The 12,454-nt window shown below is 38.5% G+C and overlaps 1 protein-coding gene across 2 annotated transcripts; it reads left to right on the top strand.

Moving 5' to 3' along the window:
* Positions 1-756: 756 nt before the first annotated feature.
* Positions 757-10,524, top strand: C18H17orf75 (chromosome 18 C17orf75 homolog). 2 transcript variants are annotated; one of them, XM_037809890.1, is made up of 10 exons: positions 757-937; positions 1,662-1,751; positions 3,432-3,557; positions 4,350-4,493; positions 4,742-4,799; positions 6,088-6,114; positions 6,771-6,835; positions 6,967-7,103; positions 7,826-7,929; positions 8,469-10,524. In XM_037809890.1, exons 1-10 carry the CDS (start codon positions 798-800, stop codon positions 8,673-8,675), a joined length of 1,098 nt encoding a protein of 365 aa, XP_037665818.1. In that variant the 5' UTR covers positions 757-797; the 3' UTR covers positions 8,676-10,524. The 2 variants fall into 2 exon arrangements, with proteins under 2 accessions (XP_037665818.1, XP_037665817.1); XM_037809889.1 differs by having other exon boundaries at positions 5,995-6,114.
* Positions 10,525-12,454: the final 1,930 nt, after the last annotated feature.

The following is a 12,454-nucleotide window of genomic DNA, read 5'->3' as shown; positions in this document are numbered from 1 at the left end:
GTTTATTAGAGTTTCTGTTCCTCTATAGACCCCAACATGGGATATTTCTAAACGTTTAAATCTTTGCTAATCTACTAGATAAAATGTAGTACAATATATCATCATTTTTATTTACATTTAAGCACTTTATTTATGTAGTCCTCATTTTTATTTCTTCCATGAACTGCCCATTTTCTTTTTTTTTTTTAATTGATGAGAACTGTTCAGCTATCATTTATGTTGCAACTGTTTTTCCCAGTTGGTAATTTATGTTTTGACTGGGCACCACACAGAAGCATTTAGTCTTTATGTAGTCAGATTTATCAGTCTTTTCCTGTATGGCTTCTGAGTGTTTTATGTTTAGAAAGGATGTCACTTCAAGAATTTTTTCTTTAATTCTCCCATATTTTCACTTTGGTTTTTTGGTTTTTTCCTTCATTTTACATTTTTAAATCTTTAATCAAACTGTGTGTTTGTTTGCAGATGTGTGTGCATAAGGAAGGCTTTATTCTTTTTCATTACTAGTTGCACCACCTTTATCACATACCAGATCTTCTAGACATCTTACCCTGTAGACAGGAGAAAAAAGAGTTAAAAGAGAAATGACAAAAGTTTTTGAGTAAGGGTGCACTTAGTATGACCGCTAGACTCTGCACAGAGGAAAACCCTTCCAAGCCCGTTCTCTTCCCTAAGAACCTGGAGAAATCAGCGGAACGCAGGTGTGTGAGGACCAGAAGCCGGACGAGCCCCGCCGCCGAGGACTGTACGACAGGAGGGAGCTGTTTGGTGGGGACACAAGGCCGCTCGGAGCCGCCGGGATGCTCCCCTCCTTTCAAGAATCGCTGGATGGGGATGAAAAGGAACTAGAGAGCAGCGAGGAAGGTGGATCCACCGAGGAGCGGAGACTAGAGCCGCCGCCCAGCAGCCACTACTGTCTCTACAGCTACCGCGGAAGCAGGTGGAGACGCCCCGCCCGGCCTACCCGGCCGCCCCTGCGTCTCCGTCCTGACCCCACCGCCCGGCCTTGCATCCCACACCCGGCCCAGCGGCCAGGTCGCTCCCAAACGTCGTCTTCTTACCCAGTTAAGGTCTCTGGCCCTAAGGGCCCTCCTCGCCTCACGCCGTCCTTCCCGAACCCCTTTCTGGACCTTTATGTCTGGCTCTCCCAAGCCTCTACGCTCCATCTGTCCCTCATCTTTTTAGCCCCTTCCTCTCGCTCTGCCCTTTGTTCAGCACCGTGCCTAGCACGCTCAATAATGTCAGTTCCCACCCCCTGTCCTTCCTGTCATTCTCTCTCCTTTTTCCCTCATATTCTCCCCCTACACCCTCCACCACTACCACCCGCTGATTATACTCTCTCCTTGCTGCCTTTTTTCTCTTCTCCCCACTGACTTTCCTGGGGCTCTCCTGGCTCCCTAAAGTCTGAGGTCTTAGAGGAAGTTTCCTTTCCGATGTTTAGCCTTTCCTCCACCTCTTAGTTGGCCTACAGAGAAGGGGCTCTTCTTGTCAGCCCTGTTTTCTGGTTTGTTTTCCTTGCCGTGAAGGTAGGCAGTGAAGGACCTAAACTTCCACCTTGCAACATTTTAGTTGACTCCTCATCTTTCTCTTCCTTTGGTTGCCTCCCTCCCATACTCCCAGAGAGTGCCCATGGTTGATTGCCTACTTGCTCTTGTGGCTTGCAGATTGGCACAGCAGCGAGACGCCAGTGAGGACGGAAGTCCAAGTGGGACAAATGCAGAAACGATTTCACACAAATGCTGTGACGATTTCAGGTAAAACCAGTACCCACTTGCTTTTTAACTTCTATGCACCTTTGGGCTGTAGATGTCAGTGGGTACCCCATTTGCTCACCATCCCCTAGGAACCTCATCCTAATTTCCTCATTGACTCATTCATTCAAGGCTGGGAGAGATCCAAACACTGGGAGTGTCCCTGGTGATTCAAGCCAGAGAGAATTATTCTGAATTTCTTGCTTGGAACTCCAGTAAAATATTCAATGTGATATTTACTATCAAGACATTTAAAATTTAAAACTTAAAACCCTCTTCTTTTTCCTTTAAATACTCTTTGGTGGCCCCTGTGCTACACACTAGATTGTAACCTCCAGGACAGCAAGGATTGTTGTCTCTTTTGTTCGTTGATATCTCCCTACTTAGTACCTTGAGTGATGCCTGGCACAGAGTAGGCATTTAATACATATTTATTAAACGAGTGAATGAATCTAACACAGTACAAGGTAAGGTGCATTCAAAAAGACTGTATTCATTGACTGGATAATGGATGAATTTAGGGATTTTCAGAGGTTACAGTAGTATTGTGGTTTTTTATATAGATATATTTAGTTTTATATATTTATATATAGTTTTCATCTTTTAGAGATATGTACTGAAAAATTTATGGATAAAATTATATAATGTCAAGAACTTGCTTCCAAATAATCTGTAAGTGGACTGGGAATGGGAGGTAGGCAGCATGGAGGTATAGATGAAACAGGATTGTCCATGAGCCAATAATTGTTGAAGCAGGATGGTGGGTATCTGGGGGCATTGTTCAATTCTGAGTGAAGGGTACATGCAGGCTCATTATACTATTCTCTCTACTTTTATATGTGTTTGAAATTTTCTATCATAAAAATGAAAACAAAGACCTTGAAAATATTGAGTTCATATTCTCTATTGTAAAAGTTCGGTGACAGAAGACCTTTTCTTCCTGAATATTGAAGTTATAGTCTTTGTTATATTCTAATCTATATCAACTGTGATTTTGATTTTTAGTTCATAAGTGAAAGCTAAGCTGATATGTTCATCCATGGGTATAGTAGGTAGAGGATCGAGGAAAGAGGAGAAGGAATGAAATAGTGATCTAGGAGAGAAAAAGAATGAATGAATGAATGAATGAGGAAATGTAATGATAGCTGAGCAGCCCTAAGGGACCATTGTGATCACTAACTTAAAATGAGACTGAACACCATGGATGTATGTTTTTGTCCAACCATATTCAACTAGGTGCAGGTACAGAGTAGGTGAAGAACTGCATTAACCGGGGTCGAAGTTTTGCTAAACAAGTTCAGTGAGGTGAAAACAACAAAGTTGAAGGAGACTGCATGCAAGGGTATGATTATAATGACTGACTATGAAATCTAAGCTCTGTAAGGAGGATGGGAATTGAGAAGATGAGAAGCTTCGGGGTCTATGAAAAAGAGTTAGGATCAATAGATAGGAATTCCAGTGGAGTCAGAATACTAGAGAGAATAGCTGGAAATATAGGAACATTTTAAACTTTTTGTTGATGTGAATCATAATGGTGACATACATCTCTAGAAGCCTCACCAACTGGGGTCAGGTAGACAGCTTTCTTAAGTAGAGACCCTGGCTTTCAGTAACATTGTCTGACTTATGGGGTCTGAGTGCAATGGCCCACTGATAAGGAATGTGTGTCTTTCATGTGTCAAGCCTCTCCTTGGTGGATACTAATCTGCCATCTGAAGTGGAGCCAGAGCTGCGCGGTTTCATTGCTAAGCGTCTTTCTAAGGGAGCAGTCTTTGAAGGGCTGGGTAATGTTGCATCTTTGGAGCTGAGGTAAGTGTAAAATGTGCTGTGTCCTGAGTTTTTATTACTGAGCTAAATATGAGAAGTGATGAGAAACTCCAAAAGGCCAGTTCCTGCTAGACCCACAAAATTCATCTTTGTCCTCTAGTTGTCTGAGCACTGGGCCCCACACATTTGTGAAATGAAATGAATTGAATGGTAGAGACTCCACCTCCTAAGTTTACTTTAGTTTTTGTACTTGGAAGAAAAGAATTCCTACCCAAACTAAATAAAGACAGAGCAAATACTCATTTCCATTTCCAGATGAGGAAATAAACTCAGAGAAGTTAAGAGAGCTCAGGCTTGAACATAGGCATTTCCAGCCATCTTTCTGTTATACCTCTTGGTTGTATTTCACTTCAGACCATGAAGTTGGCATGTAAGTCCTCCAAGAGTATTAGGCCACAGCCCAATGATAAGGCCCCAGGATTAGCATGTCACATCTGCCGAGAGCTTCAATGATTTGTGAAGATGGTAGGGAAAGGAAGAACATGCTTATTTTAATGTAAACATGGATGGATAGTCTATGAACAAGAGTGAAATTTGCATGAATTTTTTTTACGTAATTCGGAATTCAAAGAAATTTCATGTTTGTGAGGGGCTGCTTTGGCTAATTTAGTCTCCTCTGCTGTTATGGGCAAACTGAAGGAGAAGTCTGGGAAGCTCTGACTGAGTAGTTAATCTAAGTGTTGCCAGATCAAGATGACCAGGGTTCAGAGGAGTCCACAGAATTAATGCATGAATAACCAAAATAAGACATTTACCTTTTTCTTTCATTTCTAGTCTTCCAGGTTACCGAGTCGGTTGTTATTACTGCCTTTTCCAACAAGAAAAACCACTTCCTCAAATGGCAACAATGGATTCTGAACATAACCCTTCAGAGTATGTGGTCTGTTTTTTAGGAGGGTCTGAAAAAGGACTTGAGCTATATCCTTTCATTAGTCTTTGAGGATCAGGAAGGAAAACATGGGAAGGCAAGTGGAGGAATATTACTACCAACTTGCAAAAAGCTTTTCCACCCCCTTTGGTATTTACTTGAATTTCATACCTTCACACAGTCATTTGTCTTGACTTGTTTTATTTTGCAGTTTGTGTTTCTTGAGAGATTGTGTATTTCTTATTGAGAGAGAGAACACTGTCTTGATTCATCCTTTATTACTTCCTTAAGAACATACTTTCAGGCTTGAATTGGACAAATACATTCAAGGGCTGAAAAATAGCATGAACTGTGAGGTAAGATGACTGATTTAATAACTTTTTGAGACTGAGATATTAACATACTGTGACTACTATGCTTGTCAAATTGTACAAAGACACCTAAATTCTAAAAACTTGCTGCTTTGTGGGCAAGTAGAAAGGGAAGTAGGGAGCATGGTCTTATATGTGCTGAAAGTTTCACAGGACTGCTTCTGATGTTTTGTATCCATGAAAAATTCAATCCATTAAATTCGATGGCATGTGGTAGCATGCCAGATAAGGAAGAAGACCTTCTCTTGGTTCCTAAGCACGTAAGATTTATGTTTTGGTCAGAATTTGTGGTCCGTGCAGCCTCTGACACCAGAGACATGCTACGCGATGGTATAGCCATCCTTGAACTCAACATTAAAGATTTTTAGAAACATTTCATTGATTGGTCTTTTATGAATTAGATATGTTCATATCGATTAATTTATCTAAACCTTTTAAAAACTGTACGTTCAGCTTGTGGCAATTGTAAAGTCATGACTCTCATAAATTTGCTACCCATTACATGGAGTAATAGTTCCTTTATTTGTCATGTACTTCCAAGATCCTGCAGGAGGGGAGGAAGGGATAGCCTAGGAATGAGCTAAAGTCTGGGGGTGCTGCTTTCCCAGATTGGAGCTGTTCCTGTGTGACACGAGTCCCCGGAGAGCAGTATGGCCTAGAAAGCCAGATGTGCTCATGGGACAGCATGACTAACAACTGGAGTGGGCTTGAGTGCTTTGGCGAGTTAACTTGTACCTTTTCCTGTGTGCATTTTGAGTCTGAATAAACTCTGTCTATATTCCTTCAGTCATCCAACAGACTCCCAATAAGCTTATACTGTGGATGTGTTATACAGGGGAGACAAGGGTTATTGAGACAGTATCTCCAGTGAGTGCACAGTATGGTGGGGGAGACAGACATAAATGCCCAGGTTTTCTCAGTGAAGAAATAGAATGGAACCTTATTAATTCAATGTCTTCATTGTATATGATGCATTTCTTAATGTGTTTTTAAGAAATTCAGTACAGAATTCATCTCCACTTTGTCCAGCAACCCCAGGAAAGCTATAATATCACAATTCCTTTTTTTGTATTGATGGTGTTAGCTTAAGAAAAGGAGGTGTCCCTCTCCCCTGGTTCTTTTTAGTATCAACTAAAGTGAAGGATTATGTTAAAGCAAATGACATTCTATCCTGATTTAGGAAAAAGGCCTGGAGAACCAAATCAAATCCTACCTGAGCAACTGGTTTGAGGAAGTTGTATGCCCAATTCAAAGGGTTGTTCTTCTCTTTCAGGAGAAGCTTAACTTTCTGCTGCATGCTGTAAGTATGGCTTGAACAAAAGTATTTCCTTAACTGACCAAGAATCATTTTAGCAGAGTTGGATCATTTAGAGACATCCATTTTTCTCTGAATATTTATTTTCTCCCCTGAATATTCATTCTAACTATGCTTGCTGTCAAGATAGATGGCACCTTAGTTACTCAGATCTAGAAAGTTATCTTGCTAAGGCAGAATTTCAAATGCTGGTAGCCTTCCTAATGGGATAAAACATTTAAAAATAATTCCTTTTTGAAATGATCTGGGAGAAGTGTATTTTTCAAAACAGTTTGAGAAGGAAAACAAAAATTCAAAGTAACTTTAACTGTACAAAAAAAGCCTAGATTAAAAAAAACTGAAAATTCACTAAAACAGCCAGATAATGGGAAAGGCTTGAGTAAATGACAAATTCTTTAATCCAAATATGTGGTAGGTAGATGCAGCTGAGGCTAGATGGCCCCGTGAGACCAAAGTGGTAAAGCTGTCTCAGACTGTTAGTGAGGGGTGGCTGAACGGGCTCTGGAGAGCTCATGGGCAGTGCTCACCGAGTGTTGTCTGGTGTGGTGGTTATTTGGGAAGGAGATGTTTAGTCCCAAATAGCTGCTCAATAAGGAAAACCCAGAAACATGTATCAATCAGGTGTTATTTTTATCTCTTAGGCTCTGAGTTATACTCCTGTTGAGGTTAAAGACTCAGATGAAAAAACAAAGAGAGACATTAACAGGTAAAGAACATGATTTCTGAAAAGAAAGAACCTTTTACATAGAGAACCTAATTTTTACTAAAACTCCCCTTCTAATTTCACCCTTCTATCCTGTAATATTGTTTGTGGAAATGAACTCATTTGTGCGGCAGGTTTCTGAGTGTGGCTAGCCTTCAAGGACTTATTCACGAAGGCACCATGACATCTTTGTGCATGGCCATGACAGAGGAGCAGCATAAGTCTGTGGTCATCGATTGCAGTAGCTCCCAGCCTCAGTTCTACAATGCAGGTGAGCTGCAACCTCTGAAGTGGAATTCTTGGTCCACTTGTGAGTCTCCATTTTGCATTGAGAACAAATGATACAAAATTATTCTTCCTACCTTGTGCATTTTTACGTTTGTCCCAAACTTGCTGAAAACAATAGCAGTTCTAGAAATATGGAAATAGCTTCAAACTCAGCAATTCCACTCCTAGGTATATAAACTCTTGGATATGTACTCAAGGAGACATAAAGAAATATCTATAAAGGCATTGTTTGAAACAGCAAAGAATTGGATGCAACCTCTAAATGTCCATCAACAGGAAAAGTGATAAACTGCTATCAATGGGCTACTATACAGCAGTGAAAATGTATGAACTAGAGCTACATGTATCACTATAGTTCACAAAGATACTATTTGATGAAACAAGCCATTAAAAAATATATATATAAAATTTTAACATATGCAGAATACTACTACATAGGGTTTAGAGATATAAAAATACATGGTAAAAGTTTAGAAAAATGTATGGGAATGATAATCCTTTCTGAAAGGAAAGGAGGAAGATGAGATTGGGGAAGGGTACCCAGGGAGTTTCAACTATGTGGGTAGTGTTTTTTTATTTTTTATTTTTGACCATTGTAGAAATCTTAAATAATTCATTGTAAATGTTTTTATAAAGAAAGAAAAATGTCTTGTGCTTTGTAGAGTTGCATTTTTATTTATTTATTTTTCCAAAATGATTTTGCAGGAAGCAACCGGTTTTGTGAGGATTGGATGCAGGCATTTTTAAATGGTGCTGAAGGGGGCAACCCTTTTCTTTTTCGACAAGTACTAGAGAATTTTAAATTAAAGGTAATTAATTGACTATGTGTCAAGTGCCACAGGCACTTTTTATCTGAATTTTAATTAGTACCAGTGACAGCAACAAATCTGTTTTGCAGCTGCCATGTCTATTAAATAGGACATTCTGAAAACTGGAATCTTCAGAAGGCATTTTTTAATTTGTTTTTTAGTGGCTGCTCCGTATATATAAATTCATTTCTAATTAATTGGTTTGAATGCTTATGTTTAAGGGACATTGGTCTTATAATTTGTGAAGTGTCTTAGTTGCAAAGCCCAAACAAGTGGTTCACAGCTAAGGGTTCAAAATACTGGTGGTGGTGGGGGGGGTCACCTTATTTAGGAGATTAAAAAAAATTTTTTTTATATCATATATAAGAGCTTTAGTTCTACCGAGGGCAAAGAATTTTAGCAATAAAAATGATGGAAATATTTAAAATAAAAAGCAAACATCTCAGGAACATATTTTGAGTTCTCAGATGGATAGGAGATATTTTTCAAGCATCATAATTTTCTCAGTAAACACATTTAACTGGATAATCTTTTTCTAGGCCATACAGGACACAAATAATTTGAAGCGGTTTATCCGACATGCAGAAATGAATCATTATGCTTTGTTTAAATGTTACATGTTCCTAAAGAACTGTGGTAGCGGAGATATCCTTCTGAAAATAGTTAAAGTGGAACACGAAGAAATGCCTGAAGCCAAAAATGTGGTAGCTGTCCTTGAAGAATTCATGAAAGAAACTCTTGCCTAAAGTTTTTGATCATGTGTTTTGAGATAATTGTATCATGAAGTTGTATATTCAATCCTTGGTGTTTAAAATTGCAGTTGTTATAACAGTAATTCATAGGATTGCTATGTAAGATTATTTGAAACTCATTCCAGATTTTTTTTTTTTTTCACTTTTAAAATTTAATTAAACATAGAAATCTGAGGAATGTCTTCACTGAGTCCTAGATAGATATAAGTGTTAGAGTTGTAGAATTTTAGTGTATCTCTGGTCCCATAAATTGTAGACTTCAGAGGGTTGGTGCTTAAGAGGTGATTTTGTGGCTTCTCTCAGGAGTTTGCTGCAGTATTTAGCAACTTTGCCTTTCAGAATAATCATAATACTTTTTTCTCTATGGATTATAGCACTTTAAGATATATAAAATCTTAGACTTAAGACAGATCAGCACCACTGAACCATTTTAAAGACAGATACATGCGCCCTGTGGGTGCTCAACACATTTTTTGTCTTATTGATAATGGCAGTGATGATGAAGCCAGCTTTTAAGTCAATATGCAAATAAATCATGAGTGTGTAAGTAATTAAATGAGTTTTAAAAATAGAGGCACTAGCTTCAAGATAAAACATTATCTCTGATGGAGAGCTACTGGAGAAGGGGCCCCCATCACCACTTTTCTTCATTCATGTTGTTCACAGATCTTTGCCAAGAGCCTGTATTTTCTTTTTTCTTCCAGGTGAAAATGCTAGAGTTATAAACAGTGTTAAGAAAAGAAACAAAGTACATAAATTTTACAAGCAAACTGTACAGTAAGGAATGCAAATAGAGATTCTTCCTATCAGAGTTATTCATTGATTTTAGTTTTTTGTACATTTGTTACAAGCCTCACATTGTTTTACTGTGAATCAATTGAAGTACCCTCAGCCAGCCATTTATAATTCACAGGGAAGCCAACTGCAGCTACTTGCATATGACTGCAATTTGTTCTGCATAGCTCCTTAATAAATCCATCTGATAATGATTTTTGTTTAGAAGGTCAGAAGTCTTGTGTTCTCACTACCCTCAGGATGCTCAGAGGGAACACAAGCCCCCAAATCTGAGGAATCTTCTCTTAAACGGATCTAAATTAACATGCTGAGTTTTAACTATGACCCACCCTTTCAAAATGACTGACAATGGCCTTTTGCTCTAGAGACAAGACTTACTGAACCATTTCTATTCTTTTAATGGGAAATACAATTCAGGCTTTTCATAAAAGCTTTTGTTTACTTTAAATTTTAATACCTTAGATTGTAGGCAATGTAGAAAAAATCTAAGTAGCACTTTTTAAAATAACATTAAATTCAGAATGACTATGGAAAATCAGCATTTTTATACTCCCCTTGAATCTTTCTTTTATACTTGGTTGCCACTTGAAAATTTTTTTAATAAGCAGCATTAGGACATCAAAATTTTGAATCTGGAAAATGTTATTTTTCATTTTCAAATTAACATGTCATTCAAGAGTACATGTTTTAAATGGTATTTAAAAGCAAATGTATTATCTGCTTCAAATCATTTAAGGATCTAGGCAAGGTATAATGATATATTCTTTATGAGTGTATTTATATATATTTTATAATTTAGGCTTTCTATATGATACAGTTGTACACAATACAGTCTTTTTTTAAAAGTCTGTGACAAACTGATTATCACTACAGTTTAAAAAAAGGATTTATTCAGACCTGGGATAAATTTATTTTTATGTATTATTTATGTGCTGTAGACACAGAGGAAATGTCTGCTTGTTATGTATCAAAAATATATCTCAGTTTATCTGTAATTATACTTGTAATAACAATAATAGTAATAATAATAATAATAATAAATAACTTAGCTCTCATTAAGACAGTCGTTTTCATTTAATGAGCTAAATTCCCCAGCATGACATTTTTATTAATTTCCAACAAGCTTATAGGGAAAATTATACTTGTTATGCTGAAGAATTTGCTGAAGAAAATCAAGTCACCTGCTGGGACATACCTTTCTGCATCTTGCAGAAGGCATCAGGCAGGGTGTAAGAGCAATTTCCTTCACAATGTTTTATTCATTGTCCACTAAAGTCACACCCGTAGAACTCAATAAGCCAAGTCACTTCCTTTTGTTCTCATTCATTATTAACCATGACAGAATGCCACTCCTTTACCAGAGGATTACATACCAGATGCCAGGAAAGCCTGAGGGCTTCTCAGATAAAAATTCAGTTACTAGGACCACATTTTCCTAACCCTGTGTCTCAGTTAATGGAAACCCCACTGACTTCAACAAAATCTTTCCACCTGGAGGTCTAAGAGGCAGCTCCAGTTCTATAACTGCTAAACTTCCTAAATGTGCCTCACAGATTTTAAACCATATGGACAAATTGCTGATGTGGCATAAATACTGATAATCTGGAAATCAGGGGTGGTAGGGAGTAGTAGTGAATTGACAGCTTTGGTTTTTCTTGTAAACTACTTCCAGGGGGGCTGACAAGGTGGAGGCCCTCTTAAGTAAACACCAAGTGAATGTTCCGGGGATCACTTCTGTGACTGGATGACCCTAGGGCTAATGCAAGGAGAGGCTCTTTAAACAAACAACCCAAAGCTTCCATATGATGTTTAGTGCCTTGAAGTCCTGAGAGCGTGAACTCTAGAACCAGCAGTCCTGGATGTGACTTCAGCTATGCCATATGCTTTCAGCCAGTTACTAAATTCTGAGGCTTCCCCTCATGTGTAAATATGGGGATGTCTAAACCCATTTCATACCAGGGTGTTGTGCAATTCAATGGAAATAATATATTGAAAATGCATACTCCAGTGTCTAGCACATAGTAGGTACTCGGTAAATGGTCATTTCTTAATTACCTTATTATCAGTAAACACCTTATTAAGTTCTTGGAAGAAAGAATCTGGCAGAAGGGAGGAACCACAAAAGTGAAAAGGGAAGTGATAGGCAGCCAAAGGCAAAGTTAAACAGCTGTTGGCTCTCCAGGGAACTTGCTTTTAAAAGTCTCAGATGTTGAAACTAGAATTAATCCATAGGAACATGGTTGCTCAAAAAAGGCCCCATTTTTTCCTCCTAAGGAAACTGGTTCTCCATGCTCCAAATAGAAGCAGGTTATTTGAACTGTAGCCTGAAATGCGCTCTAAAGCCTGTTCTGAGATGGCTTCTATAGCACTTGGAAATATTTTTAAATGATACATAGAAAACTAATGGGAAAGAACATTATGGGAAACAACACCCCTCCCGAATTTAACGGGGTAGTTTAATCTGCAAATGAAATTTAACTTATGAATGGCGAATCTACACACTGCCATTGATTCAGAGAAACTGGTGGAGACAATTTACCTTCCCAGTCTCCATCCATTCAAAGCCAACTTGATTGTTTAACTTGCTGAGCATCAGGCTTCACTTTTAAAATGCTCCTCTTTCCCACTGACACCACTTTTTGCCCTGAGAACATTCCTAGCCCTTCCTCAAGGTCAGGGTGGTGACAGCCCCTAGATAAACGTAAAGGCTAGGCTGTTGGGGTGAAGGAAGAGGAAGGAAATACCATGATACTTCAAAGACTATCTTTCCACTAATAACAGTCACAATATTAATCTCATGGGGTACAGTGTAAGAGAGGAAGGGAAAGGAGGGGCACAACAGGAGAACTGGCATAAAGGTTCTTAACCTGACGCCATGGATGATTGTCCATATCCACAACCCCCCAAAACTATACATTATCTATAAATGTGCGTTTTTATGGGAAGAGAGCTCATAGCGCTCATCAACCACTCAAAAG

The sequence above is a fragment of the Choloepus didactylus genome, chromosome 18 (genome assembly GCF_015220235.1).
Source record: "Choloepus didactylus isolate mChoDid1 chromosome 18, mChoDid1.pri, whole genome shotgun sequence".
Classification (NCBI taxonomy): domain Eukaryota; kingdom Metazoa; phylum Chordata; class Mammalia; order Pilosa; family Megalonychidae; genus Choloepus; species Choloepus didactylus.
The sequence above is the reverse complement of the archived record's forward strand: the minus strand, read 5'-3'. Positions and strand labels throughout refer to the sequence as shown.